The sequence below is a fragment of the Danio rerio genome, chromosome 7, assembly GCF_052040795.2.
Source record: "Danio rerio strain M-AB ecotype USA chromosome 7, GRCz13ab, whole genome shotgun sequence".
Classification (NCBI taxonomy): Eukaryota; Metazoa; Chordata; class Actinopteri; order Cypriniformes; family Danionidae; genus Danio; species Danio rerio.
In genome coordinates, this window is record NC_141027.1 from 56229710 (window position 1) to 56248215 (window position 18506).

The following is an 18506-nucleotide window of genomic DNA, read 5'->3' on the forward strand; positions in this document are numbered from 1 at the left end:
TATTACTGACTTTTATTCAATTTATCATAGCTACATGCTGATGGAAATGCCACATTTCTATTTTGTGATATCTATATCATTAAAATGAAACATTCTTCATTCAAGATTTTTCTCATGAAAATAAAGTTGACTTACAGTTTGTTTGTTTTTTTTTACTTTATTCTAGTCTCACTTACTGTAAAAGCTAACATAAAATCTGAAGACAATGTTCAGTATTATCAAACAAGGACAAAGTCCGAGTCAAGAGTAATAGAGATTAAATGAAGGTTCCGCCTAGCATCGATTTCCACACGGATGCATTCAAACGGTGCACCGCATCCAGTCTACCCTGACATTTGGTAAGAAGCATTTCACTCTGTGCATGTTTCATGATAGTCTTAGAATTCCAGTATGGTTTTTTACGTAGCATTACCTTAGAAAAATATAATAAAGACTTACTTTCAAGGTGTCCATTGTAAGGACTCCTCAGAAGAGTAAGATACGTGGAATAACGCGTTGAATGGTCATTGAATGAACCACTTTTGTTTTGAGATTGACTTTGAAAGATCCAAGCAATCTTTACCAGTTCTTATTGTGAAATACAATGTACGAATGAATGAACAATAAAGAACAATGTATTAACCAGTTATTTTCCATCATAAGTACGTTTCTTAGATACGTTTAAATAATGACAATAAGAAAATGAGAAGGGGTTTTAAAATGTAAAAATTAAAAGACCCCTACAAATTCTGTGAGTATCAGATTCACAGGATACAAGATAGATTAATAAATGTCTCTATGTATTTATATACATTTCATTTTACTTTTATAGAGATGGTGATAACCTTGACATTAACATGTTAATAATGTTGATTACTGTACAAAAAAAAAATTCTTTAGTTTGTTATAGTTTATGTATTTACTAATAAGAAGTAATGATAAACAATGCTTGTGCAGCATTTATTAATCATAAGTAGGGCGAAACAGAATCTGCAGACATTTTTTGCTATTTCTGCGCTGAATTTGGTTAAAAAATCTGCGGATTTATGCAAAATGATTTTGGGAGTATCATAACTAAAACCTTAATATATAAAAATAAAAACTCATTTTTATTTTAAGTTTTCATTTAATGTTTGCAATGAAAATTTAATAAGATCCACTTAATTGGAAAACAAAACAAGTCTCTCATAACATTTCTACTAAAAGACAGAAAATATTATTTTACAAACTGTATTGTAGATAAATCAAATGAATATTTCATATTAATCAATAGTATTACTGAACTTAATTTAAAACTAATAAATATAAATATATAAATATTAATAAATATAAATTTACACACATTTACACAAGTAAATAAACAGAATCAATGACAGTCTCAAAATCTGCGGACGCAGATGCCTTGTGGGTCTTATCAAAGGTCAACATTTACAAATTCATTCTTGTTAGCATACACAAGTTAATGCGATGTGAGTTACAATAAACTAAGAATGAACAACTTTAGTTTCATTAACTAAATAAATACTGCAATTAATGTATGCATTTAACAATAAATGCAAGAAATAACACTAACTAATGCAAGCTTGTTTTTTATTAGTAACTTTTCACCTTTGCTCATTAAATGTTAAAAGAGTGTAATTCAGTTTAAGAAAATGCAATTAAGTCAAATTTCGAAACAAAAAGGTTTTGGTCCAATAAATCAAATTATTATTGTTGTTATTGTTATTAATATTAATTTGATAACAACAACATATTTTCTATACTTTTATTTATGAAATTGACATCTTTCATGTCAAATCTATTTTTAAGATTGTTAAAAATTAAATATACATGTGTTGTTTTCAGACATAAAGTAAGGTACAATATGATAAAGAGTGCCAAATAATAATATTAATAATAATAGTAATGAGCATCACGGTGGTGCAGTGGGTAGCACGATCACCTCACAGCAAGAAGGTTGCTGGTTCGAGCCTCGACTGGGTTTGTTGGCATTTCTGTGTGAAGTTTGCATGTTCTTCCCGTGTTTGCATAGGTTTCCCCTGGGTGCTCCAGTGTCCCCCATAAATCCAAAGACATGTGGTACAGGTGATTTTAAAAGGCTAAATTGTCTGTAGTTTATGAGAGTGTATAGGTGTTTCCTGTTGTTGGGTTGTGGCTTGAAGGGCATCTGCTGGATAAGTTGGTGGTTCATTCTGCTGTGGCAACCCCTGATAAATAAAGGGTCTAAGCTGAAAAAAAAAGAAAATAAATAAATGAACAAATAATAATAATAACAACAACATATTTTATATTAATTTTGTTTGTAAAAATTGACATCTTTTATGTCAAATTTATTTTAAAGATTTTTAAAAATGAATTATGCATGTGTTGTTTTCTGGCATAAAAGTAGGTACAATATGATAAAGAGTGCCAATAATAATAATAATAATAATAGCAATAATAATAATAATAATAATAATAACATATTTTATATAATTTTATTTGTGAAATTGATAATTTTCTTGTCAATTTTATTTTAAAGATTGCTTAAAATTAAATATGCATGTGTTGTTTCCTGTCATAAAAGAAGGGACATTATAATAAAGAGTGCCAATAATAACAGTAAAATCAATAATAATACTACTAGTAAAAACAACAACATATTTTCCACACTTTTATTTGTGGAATTAACATCTTGCATGTCAATTTTAGTTTAAAGATTGTTTAAAATTAAATATGCATGTGTTGTTTTCTGACATAAAAGTAGGCTCAATAGGATAAAGAGTGCCAGTGAAAGCATTAAAATTTGCTTTTATTTAATTTTGTGTTCCCAAGTTTAGACCGATGACAAAGTTTGCTGTCAACTCCTGATCAATCCTCCACCATGCTGTCTTACCACGCGGTGTTTGTCAGGAGTCGCTCTTCAACATGCTCTCACCTTAGAGGCAGCAGAAGAGCCCTGAAGTGGCTTTTGGGAAACGTACAGCATAGAACATTCACCTTCTCCGACCTCATAAACTCTCCGGCTGGTGCAAAAGTTGCTCCCGTTTTCTCCAGAGCTCCTTCATATGGCAACAAGGTGGCTATTATGGATCACAGTGGGAGCCACACCTACCACTCCCTCTACAAAAACAGCAAAATCCTGGCAGGACTCATCACCAAAGCACTCACCTGCCAATCAGGAGACCTGCAGGGCAAGCGTATCTCATTCCTCTGTGCCAATGATGCATCCTACACTGTGGCGCAGTGGGCGTCCTGGATGTGTGGTGGCATTGCTGTGCCCCTCTACAGGAAGCATCCTCTGAGTGAGCTGGAATATGTAATTTCAGACTCCCAAAGCTCACTGCTGGTAGCTGCACAATCTTTTGTGGATACCCTTGAGCCCCTGGCCCAGAAACTAGGGCTACCCTGCCTAAAGCTTCCCGCCACGTCCAGCCAGTTTGAGGACACACAGACACTGCCCGAGGACATGATCTCAGACTGGGCAGAGAGGCCAGCCATGCTCATCTATACCAGCGGCACCACAGGCAGACCGAAAGGAGTGCTCCACACCCACAGCAGCCTGCAGGCCATGGTGAATATGTATTTATGATGTATTAGCATAGTAATGCTTTAATTTTGCATAGCACTTTTCAGGACCTCATGATTATTTTAAATAAAATTGTATAATGAGGGGAACCACTTTATTTCATTACAAACAGACAGAGTAAATTGGGGGAGACAACTGCAGTTTTATTTTTTTATTATTATTACGGTTTTATCATTACTATTATATTTTTATATGACTGTATTATTATTATTATTGTTATTGTTATTGTTGTTATTGTTTTGCTGTTGTTTTTAGCTGATATAATATCATTTAATATACAATGATTATTATTATTAATATATTTTATTATCATAAAAATTATAATTGTAATATAGAAATGATATTTGTCAATAAAGATAAATAACTGTAATGCCACTGAAGTGAAGGCTTTATTTTTGTTATTATTATTGATGTTGTTTCTAGCTAAAATAATAATGGCGCAGTGGGTAGCACGTTCGCCTCACAGCAAGAAGGTCGCTGGGTCGCAGGTTCGAACCTCGGCTCAGTTGGCGTTTCTGTTGGCAGTTGCATGTTCCCCCTCTGTCGCGTGGGTTTCCTTCGGGTGTTCCGGTTTCCCCCACAGTCCAAAGACATGCTGTACAGGTGAATTGGGTAGGCTAAATTGTCCGTAGTGTGTGAGTGTGTGTGTGTGAATGAGTGTATGTTTCCAAGAGATAGGTTGCATCTGGAAGGGCATCCACTGCGTAAAAACTTGCTGGATAAGTTGGCAGTTCATTCCGCTGTGGCGACCCCAGATTAATAAAGGGACTAAGCCGACAAGAAAATGAATTAATAAATAATAATAATAATAATAATAATAATAACCCAATAATAATAATAATTTATATTATTATAAATGTTATAATTCTAATATAAATACAATATTAGTCAATAAAGATATATCACTGTAATGGCACTGAAGTTTAAAAGTTTTTTTATTATTATTATTATTATTATTATTATTATTATTATATGCTTAATTATAATAACAGTAAATCAGAAATGTATTTTATGTTATTTAAACCTTAAACTTTAAAGCTTTTTAAAATTTATTTATAAAAATCTTTCTCATAGCAAAAATGTGTTTTGCACATGAATTTAGAAATAAATGCTAAAATCAATGTACTGCAAACTGAACTGCTCCAAGAATTGAAAACACTGGTATTATGAGCCGAAATTACTAATTGTGAGATTTCATATTACTCTACAGTCTGTGTGTTCACAGTAATTGTTACAATTAATGATTAAAAAATAATGTCCAGTTCAATAATGCCATGGATACCAGTAAACTAACCACATCCAGCCTTTGCCTACTCTCCTTCTGTAAATACTCTCCTTCCATAAATTTACAAAGGGAAATGTTTTACTGAGTGTTTTAAGTTAATCCTGACAGAACTTTTTAAAATCTTGAACACAAAATTTTAGAAATTACCCCATTTTATTAACTAAAAGTTACATTCCAACTACAACTGAAGTCACAATTACCCTCTTGTGATTTTTTTTTCTTCTTTTTTTATTTCCCAAACAATGATTGACAGAGCAATGCATTTTTCACTGTATGTTTGATAATTTTTTTTCTGTAAAAAGTCTTATTTGTTTTATTTCAGGTAGATTAAAATTTTTTATTTTTTAGAATTGTCTTAAGGTCAATATTATTACCCCAATAATTTTTTCAATTGTCTACAGAACAAACTACTGTTATATAATGACTTGCCTAATTACCCTAACTTGCCTAATTAACCTAGTTAAGCCTTTAAACGTCACTTTAAGCTGTATAGAAGTGTCTTGAAAAATATCTAGTAAAATATTATTTACTGTCATCATAGCGAAGATAAAATAAATGAGTTATTAGAAATGAGTTATTAAAACTATTGTGATTAGAAAAGTGTTGAAAAAAATCTCTCCATTAAACAGAAATTGGGGAAAAATTTACGGGGGGCTAATAATTTTGACTTCAACTGTAAATTTTAAAATGTCATTTTGTTCTGTGATTGAGTGTTGAATTTCCAGCATTACCATGATGGTTCATTAATTATTCTAATAATATATTGATTTGCACTGAAGTCACAGTAATGATGCAGGAGTTCAATGATACAGAATTTTTGATGAATTAAATACAGCTTTGTTGAACAAAGAATATAGTATAACAAGTTGTAATGTTTCCAAACTGTTGACTAATCCGCACAACAGTTTTTTCGGCGTTGAATTTTGATATTGACCTATCTGTCAATAGAAGCTAAAACAATTTTCTCTATTCTTCAAAATACCTTCTATTGCGTTCTGCGTGGGATAGTAGGTCATACCAGATTGAAGATATGTTTTGGTGGACTATCAATAAATCAATAGTACAAAAATATACTGTAATGTAAATTATCTGTTAGGGTTTTGTCTAAATTTACAAGAACCCCAGTTTATCCATTCATTCATTTTTCTTCATCTTAGTCCCTATTAGTCCAATATTATAAATCAGGGGTCACCACAACGGAATGAACTGCCGACTTATGCAGCATATGTTTTACTCAGCAGATGCCCTTCCAGCTGCAACCCAGTACTGGGAAACAACCATACAATTTCCCACTCATACAGAAAGGGCAATTTTGTTCATCCAATTCACCTATAGCACATGTCCTTGGAAAACAAAGCACCCAGAGGAAATCCACACCAACACGGGGAGAACATGCAAACTCCACACTGAAATGCCAACTGACTCAGCAGGGACTCAAACCAGCAACCTTCTTGCTGTGAGGCGACAGTGGTAACCACTGAGCCACCTTGTCACCCCTAGTGTATCTAGTTAATGGGTATTACTAGTTAAAACCAAACCATTTTATTTTGCACAACAATGGCAGGTGTCATCATATATATATATATGTGTGTGTGTATGTATGTATGTATGTATGTATATATAAATATATAAATTATTGATATATATATATATATATATATATATATATATATATATATATATATATATATATATATATATATATATATATATAGTTGAACTCAGAATTATTAGCCCCCTGTTTATTTTTTCCCTTAATTTCTGTTTAAATGAAAGAAGACACTTTTTCTAATCATAATAGTTTTAATAACTCATTTCTAATAACTGATTTATTTTATATTTGCCATGATGACAATAAATCATATTTTTCTAGATATTTTTTAAGAAACTTCTATACAGCTTAAAGTGACATTTAAAGGCTTAACTAGGTTAATTAAGTTACCTAGGCATGTTAGATTAATTAGGCAGGTTATTGTATAATGATGGTTTGTTTTGTAGATTTTAAATGCCATTTCACATGATGATGTATTGCCATACTACTGAAAGCAGCAGCAGATAGTTCACCTCAGATCTTGAAAAAATACGTTTGAAATTGAACTTTAGTCTCAATACCAACACACATCAGGGATTGGGCATACATTTAATAATGTTAAAGAGGTTTAATGTTTATTAATAAGATTATTAACCTTACCATTCCGTGAGTGAGTGCATATATTGTGCATATATAAATAAAAAAAAATAATTATGAGTTCTGTGATGTCATAATCTCTTTTGATGTTTACTGGCTCAGTCACACAAAAACAAAAGAATAAATTACAGAATATAAAGAGCCGTTAGTGTCCGACAGTTGCATTTCATTCAAAGCGTGATTACATATTAGTGGCACAAACCTAGATAACCTGATGAAAAGCACCCAAAGTAGCGGTATTGTGTTTTAGAGCAAACATTTTGACCTAATTCAGGACTGCGTGATTTGTGAGTGCTTGCAACAGCCCTCCTGCACATGGTAAACTGTCATGTTTATGCCACAACACAGTGAGGGGTATGTGGCCTTCATTCAGTCCATTTGACAGCAAACAGGTATTATTAATTCCCATTGCTGATTTAAAAGATTTGAGCACAATACAGCATTGGCCTGTTTCTATGTGTTCAGTTTGATTTTCCCATGCTTCAGTCGTGTGGTACTTGAAAACACAATTATGAATATTCTGTTTGTTTTTTCTCCTGCCTTGTAGGTCCAGGGTTTGGTTTCAGAGTGGGCATGGCATAAAGATGATGTCATCCTGCACACGTTGCCCCTCCACCATGTGCATGGCATCGTGAACAAGCTGATGTGTCCACTGTGGGTCGGAGCCACCTGTATCATGCTACCAGATTTCAGTGCTCAGAAGGTAAACCTTTAGCTTTAAATACACCAAATTTGAATATCACACTTTCACGCATTTTTACATTTTCAAAATACTACTCTCTGTTGGCCATTCCCGATGAGGTCAAAATTTTTTATTTAGCAATTTTTAGTAATTTAGTAATTTAAAATTTTAGTAATTTCTTTTTTTTTTAAAGCATGACAGTAAAACACTTACGCGGTTATGAATATAATAAAACATGTGCTTGTTTGCTGTGAAAGTTCATAATAATGACAAAAAATACTAATTTGTGGATCTCTTTACTTCCGGGTTTAACCATCTGCCGTTGTAGCTGGTGTATTCTGGAAAATTTTCTTACCCATTGGTTTCGAGTGTGGTCCTGGAAAACATTTGTTTGAAGGACTATTTACCCTAAGCCCTACACCTTCAAGCTAAAGAGAATTAGGAAACCACTACCCCTTGACATGAACGTGCAAAAGAGAGGTAGGGGTAAAGGGAAGGCCTAAGGGATAGAATTGGAATTGGGCCTTAGTGTGTGCTTGTATTTAGCATGTGTATTTATATTTTTTAAATATCCCTTTTAATATAAGATATGTTATTACTTTCAGGTTTAAACTGTCATTACAGACAGCATAATGATAATGATAGTAATGCTCTAGGTATTTGCTGTATTTATTACTTCTTATGTATCTCATTCGGTGCACACTCTTGATATGAAGACTTTACTACCCGAAAGACTGAAAATAAAGTTACTCAGAAAAACACACATATATATATATATATATATATATATATATATATATATATATATATATATATATATATATATATATATATGTGTGTGTGTGTGTGTGTGTGTGTGTTAACACAAATTAAGTAAAATTAAGTAAAATAACATTAAATAACATTAAAAAACTACAATTCACACATTGAATAAAACATGGAATGAATGAATGAATGATTGATTTAATCTAAAATATTATGTATTTAATTAGAATATCCTCAGTAGAATATATTTAAAATGTTATGCTAATACGGAAAATCTCCCACATATCTACTCGAACAAATGTTGCTCACCTTTTAAGTAAGTCCAAACTGTATTGCAGCCAAGGACAAATTATAAGAAATGAATAATTCATAGCTTAGCTGGGTCTTCAGGCTATGCAGTCTCGTTTGTTCACTTCACCTCCCGAGTCTTCAAAGCCGAGTTGTTCATTCTTTTGTCATGTTAAAGGCTGAATCTATAACAGAAACAGAAATGATTAGTTCACCTCTTGAGTCTTCTGGTCATTTGTTCAGCACATGACAGATCCATACGATAAGTCTTTGCAGTCCATACTGAAACTAAAATAGTATTTTCATGTAAAATATACTTTCTTTCTTTCTTTCTTTCTTTCTTTCTTTCTTTCTTTCTTTCTTTCTTCTCTGTGCACTTCGAATAGAAGTCAGTGGCTTTTTTAATTGTGGATGCATCAAATTTTGGGCAGCTGAAAATTATTGGCCGACAATTTTATTATTATTTTATTATTATTGGCGATAATGTTTTCATTATGGATCTGGTATCCCTTATTTTCACATCCCAATTTTGACAGGTATGCAGAAAGCATTGTGCTATAAATCATATTAATTATAATGGTTGCATGCGCCATTACCAAAGTTTAAAATAGTTCAATATTCCTCTCGGTGGATATGTCAATAATGTGTGGTAACTATATAGTTATCTATGCAAGAACTGCACATGCTCCAGCAAAGTTCACTCAAACAACACACCAACGGGACATTTCTGTGTAGTATACTTATTCCTGCTGCTTGCAATAGCGCTACTGTGCTCTCATGGCAACATTGGTAAAATGATGCCTCTCAACTCGTACACTTTCAATAGAAGTTAACTGTCAATAAAACATTGTTGTTTTATTGGCTTCAGTTTTTTATCAGTATAATGGAAGTTATTGAGGAAAAAAAATGATTACAAAACTTTTTCAGTTTTGGGTTTCTATGGAGAGCCTAAAGGGACGAGATGTTGGAGAAAAAATGGAGGGAAGAAAAAATAAACTGGGTGGAAAAAAACCCAGAGTGATATGAAAATATGTTTTAAAGTTTTTGCGTTCCCTCGCAAAGATGTTTTGCATTCCTTCGCTAAAACTGCTTTTCCACAAACACTTCTTGTTCACTTTATACATGTCGTATCCGATAGAATAGAAAAACTAGAAAATATATTTTCTATCACTTTTTTCTACTCCCAACCAGTTTTTTTTTTCTTCCACTCATTTTTTTTTCTTTCACCATTTTTTTCCTACCATCACGTCCCTTCAGGGTCTTCGAAGGTTTCAGCCAATTGCATCAAGAATTTTTGGTGTCGACTAAATTCACTTCACTTCACTTCATTGACAATTCTGTACAATTTTACAATGTCTTTCTCTAAAGCAGAAGGTTTTTAACAAAAAGCACTACTGCTTTTAATCCAGTACTGTAAATGCATTTTCCACTTGATTTAGCAAATTGACAGTGTGCCACAGATGCAATACTTAGACATTAAGTTGTAAAAAAAAAAAAAAACAGATTATTCAACAAAGCCATTTTGTTTGTTTCACTGTGCACTCACAGCAAAACCTCTTTAGAGCAGCAAAATGGTTTTTGCAGAAGTCATGCTGCAGGCGTCAGTGAGTCAGGCGAGTGTTTCTCCCCTGAGGATGAACTTAGGAAACCTGCACAATGAAGTTGTGTGAGGCGGGTGGAGGAGGCCGCTGATCACCCTTATCGGGGACTTGTCAGAGGGATGCGCTAATTGTAGCTGTGTTGCTATGTGCCAGCGCTGCAGGCGTCAATAGCAGGACTCGGGAGCTGACAGGCACTGGCTCAAATCCCTGTGTGTGTGTGCGTGTGCGTGTGTGTGTAAAAGACACCCTGGACTGTCACAGCAAGCGCAGAGTTTTCGTGATGGATTGCCCAGTGTAGCTTTGTATCTGGCCACGCCAACTCTCGGTAAGGGCTTTAGAAGCAGATCAATGGATGGCGTGACATTGAGGAATGATCCGCGTTTTGTAAAGGGAGGGGGTTTACGGCAGAGAGCAAGCAAGCGGAAGGGTTTTAAGGTCCAGGAGAATTTAATGGGAGTCAAGGATCTGATTGACAAGAAAGGTCTGGAGAGGACAAAACCGGAGGGGGGGGGGGACATTCAGGATGACGAGAAAGTTAGATTTCTCAGTTTTCCCGCAGATATGACCTTGAGTGCGCATGTTAAAAAACAAACACCTTCTTTGAGGGATCAAACGCTTTCTTCACCGCAAGGGTTTTATTATTTACAACATGCGGTTCAGTAATTTTTAATGAGGCAAAAAATAATCAATATTTGAGCCACCATTACTTTGGCTTTGAGTTGTTTGAGTGATGAGCGCTCGTCTTAGTTTGTGGGAGCACAACATGCGTGTAGATGAATTTATTGTGGTATGAATGCATTAGACAGCCTGCAGTCAGAGACTCTAGCATTATTAATGATGGGATATAAAAGGTTATCCATCATGTGATTGTGCAGAGTGGGTGTTTGCTTCATGAATGTTGCTCATTATTGGATTTCAGTGTGCGTTTGTATTTTTATAGACTATTTCAGTGTGGTCATGGAACATTTCCTGCACTTTTATGTCCTTTGATCATATATCCAAAAATATATATAATTTTATTCATATTCTTCTTTTTTTGTCAAATTAACCATAAAACCTACTTTTAAAAAATGTACTACCTTTCTATTATAGATTTTTTCATATTATTCAACCTCCTTTTAGGTGTCACAATCACTGTTTTCACTTTGTCGCACACCCAGAGTTTTAAACTTCAACAATGAAAATAACATTTTAAAATATTATTTATCTGGTATCTATTATGTATCCTAATTAAGCACTAGTGAAATAATTTAAATATTTTATAGTTATTAATGTGAAACTATTATCAATATAATTTTTTTAAACAAAATATAGCTGTCGCACAGTATCAGTTCCATTTCCACCACAAAACTGTAACTAGTTTAAACTAATCACTTTAAGTTTGTGTGAAAGATTATTTAGGTGGTTTCTATGAAAATGAATAGTGTCATCTGAGAACATGTTCAAGATGGAGGGAATTAAAAAAAAAATTATCAACCTATTATCTAACCCTAACACCTGAAAAATCAAGGTAAATATTGCTTGATAAGGAAATACATTTATTCTATGTCATTTCCAAACATGTTGTACCTTCAAAGATGTTTTTTAAAAACCAAACAAAGTTTAGATAAATAACAGTGTTTTGTATACATGAAAGGCGTATTTTTCATTTTTTCACAATTGACTGTTGAAATGTTATTTCCACCACTGTCATTTCCATCACTACACATATATTTTTTTTTAAATATTTAAAAAGTTCTCATCACACATTAAAAGTGTATTTACAATGTAAGTTTTTGTTCTTTTTAATATACAAACTCACTGTATTTATTTTCTAATAAGCTCTTAACCAAATTAATATTCAATTTTAGACTGTGATAAGTGTATAATTCAGCATACAACTACTTTATTTCATTACTAATGTATTTATTTCATTATTTCATCAGCATACAACTAATTTATTTAATTGACAAATATATAATATTTATATTTAAATAATTGAATCTAAAATATTCAGTTTATGATGGATGTTTTTCTTCTTATCTAAGTTTGTCCTCTTACAGATCTTAAAACTAGACAAATTGTTTAAACTTATGAGGCTATGTTACGTTAATTTTTAACAAGTTTTTTTACTCGACTTCACAAGGCTCAAAGTGCCCATAGTTGAAGAATGGCCCATATAAAGAAAAAAACATACTAAAGACCCTATGGTGAAGGTTTGTTCTTTAGTCTTTTTTCTCTTTGCACTGTAAAATGTAATAAGTTGACCTTATTTAAAAAAGAAGAAACAGATTGCCTTTATTTTTAAGTCGTGTATTAATTTTAAATGAGCATAACTTAAAACTGTATTTACAACTTCTTAATAAAGTAAGCTTCAGTACCATTGACTCAAAAAAAAAGAAAAAAAAAGTAAACCAAAGCACCCAGATGAAACCCACACCAACACAGGGAGAACATGCAAACTCTACACAGAAATGCCAACTGACCCAGCCATGACTCAACCAGCGACCTACTTGCTGTGAGGGTGGCAGCGCTACCCACTGTGCCACCGTGCTGCCATAATAACCAATATCTACACTTCTAAAACATTGTATCGTAATTTTATAGCATCTGCATACTGTTACTTACAATTACTTATAACAGGTAATTTTCTACCAAGGTTTTATGTAGTAAAAAAATAAATAAATAAATAAATAAATACTACTACTACTACTACTACTACTACTACTACTACTACTACTACTAATAATAATAATAATAATAATAATAATAATAAATATTTATATAATATTATTTATTTGTTATTATATAAATATTATTTTATTCATTATTATTATATAAATATATTTATAATACAATTTTTTATAAAATCATATAAAAATATTAAATTTATTAATATTAATATATTATAATATATTTTTACATTTTGAACATCAAATAATTAAAAGCTCTCAGGTTTATGATGCTTATTTCTTATTATGCTTCAGTTTTAATTCTTCGACCTGTTTCCTCAGTTTCTTCCACACTGGTTCTCTATCATTAACATACTTTTGATACTTGACCACTCAAAAAACTTATTCATAGTAAGTTAACTGCACTTAATTTTATTAGCAGCTATGGCTTTTTACAGTGTGATAGTCTTTATGTAAATTTTAGAAAATGCATAAAAGATATCTGAGTCCATTGGCTCATTATTAACTGCACTTGCTATCAACTAACTAAAGTAAGTCACGGTTCATGGCTGTGTCTGGTTAAAGTTTAAACTATACTAAAATGTTGTGTTAAAAAATACATGTGTAGCAATAAACAGAAAAGCATTAAAAGAATACTGCAGCCTGCAAAAAGACTGAATTACCCTTCAGTCCCACAATGCGAAGTACTTCATGTTTAATTTTCAGTGTGAATGTTAATGCATGTACATGATTGCTCATGATAGTTTGTTTTTAACATATTTTATATTCAATATTTACAAACAAAATGCATACATAAAATAAATCAAACACATATGTTTTTTTTTTTTTTGTCAAGTTTCTCACAGTTCATTGTGTGTTTTGGTTTTGGTGTGTGAAGGTGTCGTATGTACTTTTAGTCATTTCGCACAGTCTTTCTCAACCATGTTCCTGGTGGACCTGGTTTTCACACATTTCATTTTTTCCTTAACCAGGCACACCTGAATCAGATCATCAGCTCATTAGCAGAGACTGAAAGACCTGCAATGTGTGTGACAGACAAAGGAGACATCCAAAATATTCAGTGCTGGTGGTCCTCCAGGACCGTGGTTGAGAAACACTGATTTAGCAGACCAAAAAATGTTTTAGTACAAAGCAACCTAAAAATGAGACTAATTATTAGGAATGTATTAGAAATTTCCATAACAAATGCTGTTCTTGCAGCAAGCACTTAAACAGTTTGATTTACTTTAAGTAAATAAACATCTTAAACATAAAAGAACTCTCATCAGTATGCCATGCAGGGCTCAATTATTGAATAAGAAGTACAGTATTTTATGGTACCGATATTTTACTTATTTTATTGAACAGATTGTATACCGAAAATAAAATTAAATGTTATAATTGTGTAGTTAAATAATATTTTAGGATGTTATTACACTATTATCTTCTCCATCATGACCACACAAGGTGAACTATTCCAAATGTAATAGTCACTTACTGTCGTTAAATCAGACTCTTTAATCAAATAATCTATATGAACTTCTTGTTTCCATATTGGGTGACATTGTGACTCAGTGGTTAGCACTGCAGCCTCACTGCAAGATGGTTGCTAGTTGAGCTGATTTGATTGAGTTGAATTGAGTTGATTGATTGATTGATTTTATGTTTGGTTTCTTTTTGACCGCCCCTTGTGGTTTAAAAGAGTCTTACAACGGCGAACACGTCAATTATAAAACTCTTATGCATTTTCTGAGTTGCACACGCAATCAGTGGAGGTGTGCGATGTGGCGCCAGGCGAAAGTATAAGTGAGCCTTTTACTCGGTAAGCTTATTGGCTTTGCTTCCAAGGCACATGCTCAGCAGCCACATTTTAATAAAACCACAGCCTTCATACCAAATCTTCATACGAAAACTTCATTCATTTTTTTTTTAATCATTATTGACAATGGTGTTCGGTTAATAAATAATGCTACCAATTTTATCTCCCAAATATACCGCATTTTGCATGACCCTTATGTCCTCATTTTGTATTTGTAGTGTATGCCGCCTTTTTTGCTACTTGAGCTATGCTTAATGTTTAATTTGTCACAAGTTTTGTGACCTTTGGCCATTTAATTATACTTTGCTTGAACAAATTAATTGGCAGTAGTCTGCAAAATAATTGAATGAAATATAAAAGTATTTGTTTCCAATATATCACTCTCAGGAACATCTCCAGACCAAAAAATGTGCAAGATATTATGTAAATTTGATTAACAGCCTATAAAAATAGCAAGTTTACAAACATGCATAGTGTACTGTGGAGTCAAAACTATGGAAGCACAAACAAATACATTCAAACTTGTTGGCGGGGGCTAATGAAATGAGAAAGAGATACCAGAGCAACTTGGGTACCAAAGTGAAGAGGAGGAGGTGTGGTGATGAGAGATGGGGTTTCAATGATAAAAGAAGTGTCATTGTGTGTGTGTGTGTGTGTGTGTGTGTGTGTGTGTGTGTGTGTGTGTGTGTGTGTGTGTGTGTGTGTGTGTTTTGGTGTGGGGGGAGGGTTGATGGAGAAAGTGCGAGACAGCAGGAATGATAAGAGCATGGAGGTACTGAAGCAGGAAATAATGAAATGGAAGGGGGTGAGGGGGGTGCCTCCCAAGAGGGACAGAGCCAAGGAGAATCTGTCGTTCACCTTCAATTAATTCACGCGTTTCTCCCACTGTGTTCTAGAGGTGCAGCCAGGCGTGCCGACAACTTAGTAGACTGTGTGTGTGTGTGTGGGTGTGTGTGTGTGAGTGGGTGTTTGTGTCTGCGCATGTGTGTGAGATGAAAAACAAATAATTATTTTGTTATAACTTTTATTTGTGTATGATATACGCTTATGTTTGATCATCCATTGAACCTTCTTGAGCTCTCACGTGTTTGCATGGCATACATTGAATATGTGTGATTGGAAAGAGGGAGTTAGTGAGTTAAGTTTTGAAGCTCTGTAATTGATTGATTTATGTGCCTAAAATATTAGGGCTGGGCGATTAGTCAAAGGGTATTTTTGCGCACATTGTGTCAGTGAAGCCAGCTCTACACTAAAATACATACACCTGCCACTTTATTAGGTATACATTACTAGTACTGGGTTGGAGCCTTTTTTCCCTTTAGAACTGTCTTAATCCATCAATGACATTAAATTCACAAGTTACTGGAAATATTCCTCAGAGATTTTGGTCCATATTGACATGATCGCATCTTGCAGTTGCTGCAGATTTGTCGGCTGCACATCCATGATGCAAATCTCCCAAAGGTGCTTTATTGAATTGAGTTCTGGTGACTGGGGAGGCCATTTGAGTACAGTGAACTCATTGTCAGGTTCACGAAACCAGTCTGAGAGGATTCACGCTTTATGACATGATGAGTTATCCTTCTGCAAGTCATCATCAGAAGATGGGTACACTGTGTTCATAAAGGGATGGAAATGGTCAGCTACAATACTCAGGTAGGCTGTGATGTTGCTCTATTGGTAATAATGGGCCCAAAGTGTGCCAAGAAAATATCTCCCACACCATTACACCATAATAACTATCCTAAACCGTTGATACAAGACTGTATGGATTCATGCTTTCACGTTGTTGATGCCAAATCTGACCCTACCATCCAAATAATGAAGCAGAAATCAAGACTCCAATGTTGATCAGCCTGTGCAAATTGTAGCGTCAAGGCCTGTGCACACTAGGACGCTTTTTGCTTGTGTTTTCGATCTGCGTTTAATTCCTCGTAACTAAATAAAGGGCGCTAATGTGATTGTGCACACCAGCACACAAAATACCAGGCAAAAAGTGTCATTTTTAGCACAGCGTCAAAAACTTCTCCATCAATCAGATTGGCACTTTTGTTCACATGCACGGAGCTGCTGAAGTTACAGTAAACAGCACTTGGAGGCGCTCAATGTGGCGATATGAACGTAGAGCTGCTTATTGCACTGGAGAACAATAATCATTTCTTCATCGGAAGAGATGGAGCTGCTACTTGAACCATCCATGCTTGTTTGAATCTCCAGTAACTTTAACAACAAGCATATCAACCTTCTGTATTTTTCTTCTGTGTTACAAGCAAATGTCAGAAGCTTAAGGGTGTGTAGCTCCATCTAACGTCAAGGAGTGATTTTGCATACTCGTCTGCTTGACGCCAGTGAAAATCGCTTGGGTTTGAATCCGGAAAAACGTCTCGAAAAATGCTGACGTTAAACACAAACGAAAAGCATCCTGGTGTGTACAAGTCTTCAGTTTCCTGTTTTTAGCTGACAGCAGTGGCACCCGATGTGGTCTTCTGCTGCTGTTGTGCGTTCAGAGATGCTCTTCTGCATACCTTGTAACGAGTGGTTATTTGAGTTGCTGTTGCCTTTCTATCAGCTTCAACCAGTTAGGATGGTGTACAGTATATGGGGATGTTTTCTGTCTGAATGGATGAATGTAGTCTGTATACCTATTCATTTCCTTTGCCGGTCACTTTTGAGTGTAACAAGGTTGACTAAAACATTCAAAATTCAATGAAAGGGGTAATCTTCACTTTTAAATGTTCAAGTGCACAGTGTGGATGATATCATAAGGCCTTGAGGCAATCAGATGTAAAACACAATATTTAAGAGTGTTTTAAGTTGTAAATCGGTCAGATTTAACCAGAACACGACAGGAAGGTTAACCTAGTTAAATTAGTTAAGCCTTTAAATTGCACTTTAAGCTTGAGAAATCTTTAAAAAAAATGTCAAGTAAAATATTATATACTGTCATCATGGATCAAGACAAAAGAAATTAGTTATTTTAATGAGTTATTAAAATTATTATGTTTAGAAATATGTGAAAAATCTTCTTTCTGTTAAACAGAAATTAGGGGTAAAATTAACAGGGGGGTTAGTAATTCAGGAGGGCTAATAACTCTGACTTAGGGTGATGCTGGTATTCATCAGAAGTATAGCAATTCCAGTATACTATTTGACATTATGGGGACATTTTTTGGTTCCCATGAAAAAAAAATAAATGTTAAAAAAAAAAGTTAAACAACTAAATGTTTTCTTTTAGAGTTAGGGTTAGAGGTAGGATTGAAGTAAATTGACAGGATATACAGTCTGTACAATATAAAAAGTATTATTTCTATGGGATGTCCCCATGAAACACAAAAATTGAGTTTGCACATGTCTATGTGTGTGTGTCTGTGTGTGTTGGGGATTGGCTCTGTCGTCTTTCACTATGATTCACAAAACACATTCATCAAAAGCAGAGAAACGCTGTAAAAGCCCAATGTGTCCTGTGTGCAGTCTTCACTCTGACCTCAATAGTAGCTCTTCAGGGATTCTGAAATGTTTCTCTTCTGCTGTGAATCACACTGACCTTTACAAATCTATACTCGCTTTCTCCTTTTTTAACAACATTCCTCCAGTCGACAACCTTTCCCCCCAAGCTTATAGAGTCACCGAGACAAATAGCACTAGAGATGCACAATCGGTGGCTTAATCGCTATCTGCAG

At 33.9% G+C, this 18506-nt stretch overlaps 1 protein-coding gene across 3 annotated transcripts in view; it reads left to right on the plus strand.

Annotated features, from left to right (window-relative positions):
* The first annotated feature begins 286 nt into the window (after positions 1–286).
* acsf3 (acyl-CoA synthetase family member 3) overlaps positions 287–18506 on the plus strand; it is a 93797-nt gene continuing 75577 nt past the window's right edge. For 2 of the 3 annotated variants that reach the window (XM_087261957.1, XM_087261959.1), the window contains exons 1-3: positions 287–338; positions 2794–3532; positions 7568–7723. In XM_087261957.1, the coding sequence (XP_087118083.1) occupies positions 2843–3532; positions 7568–7723 (846 nt within the window). In that variant the 5' untranslated portion in view covers positions 287–338; positions 2794–2842. The remainder of the gene's footprint in view (positions 339–2793; positions 3533–7567; positions 7724–18506) is intronic. The other variant, XM_087261958.1, reaches the window with a different exon arrangement.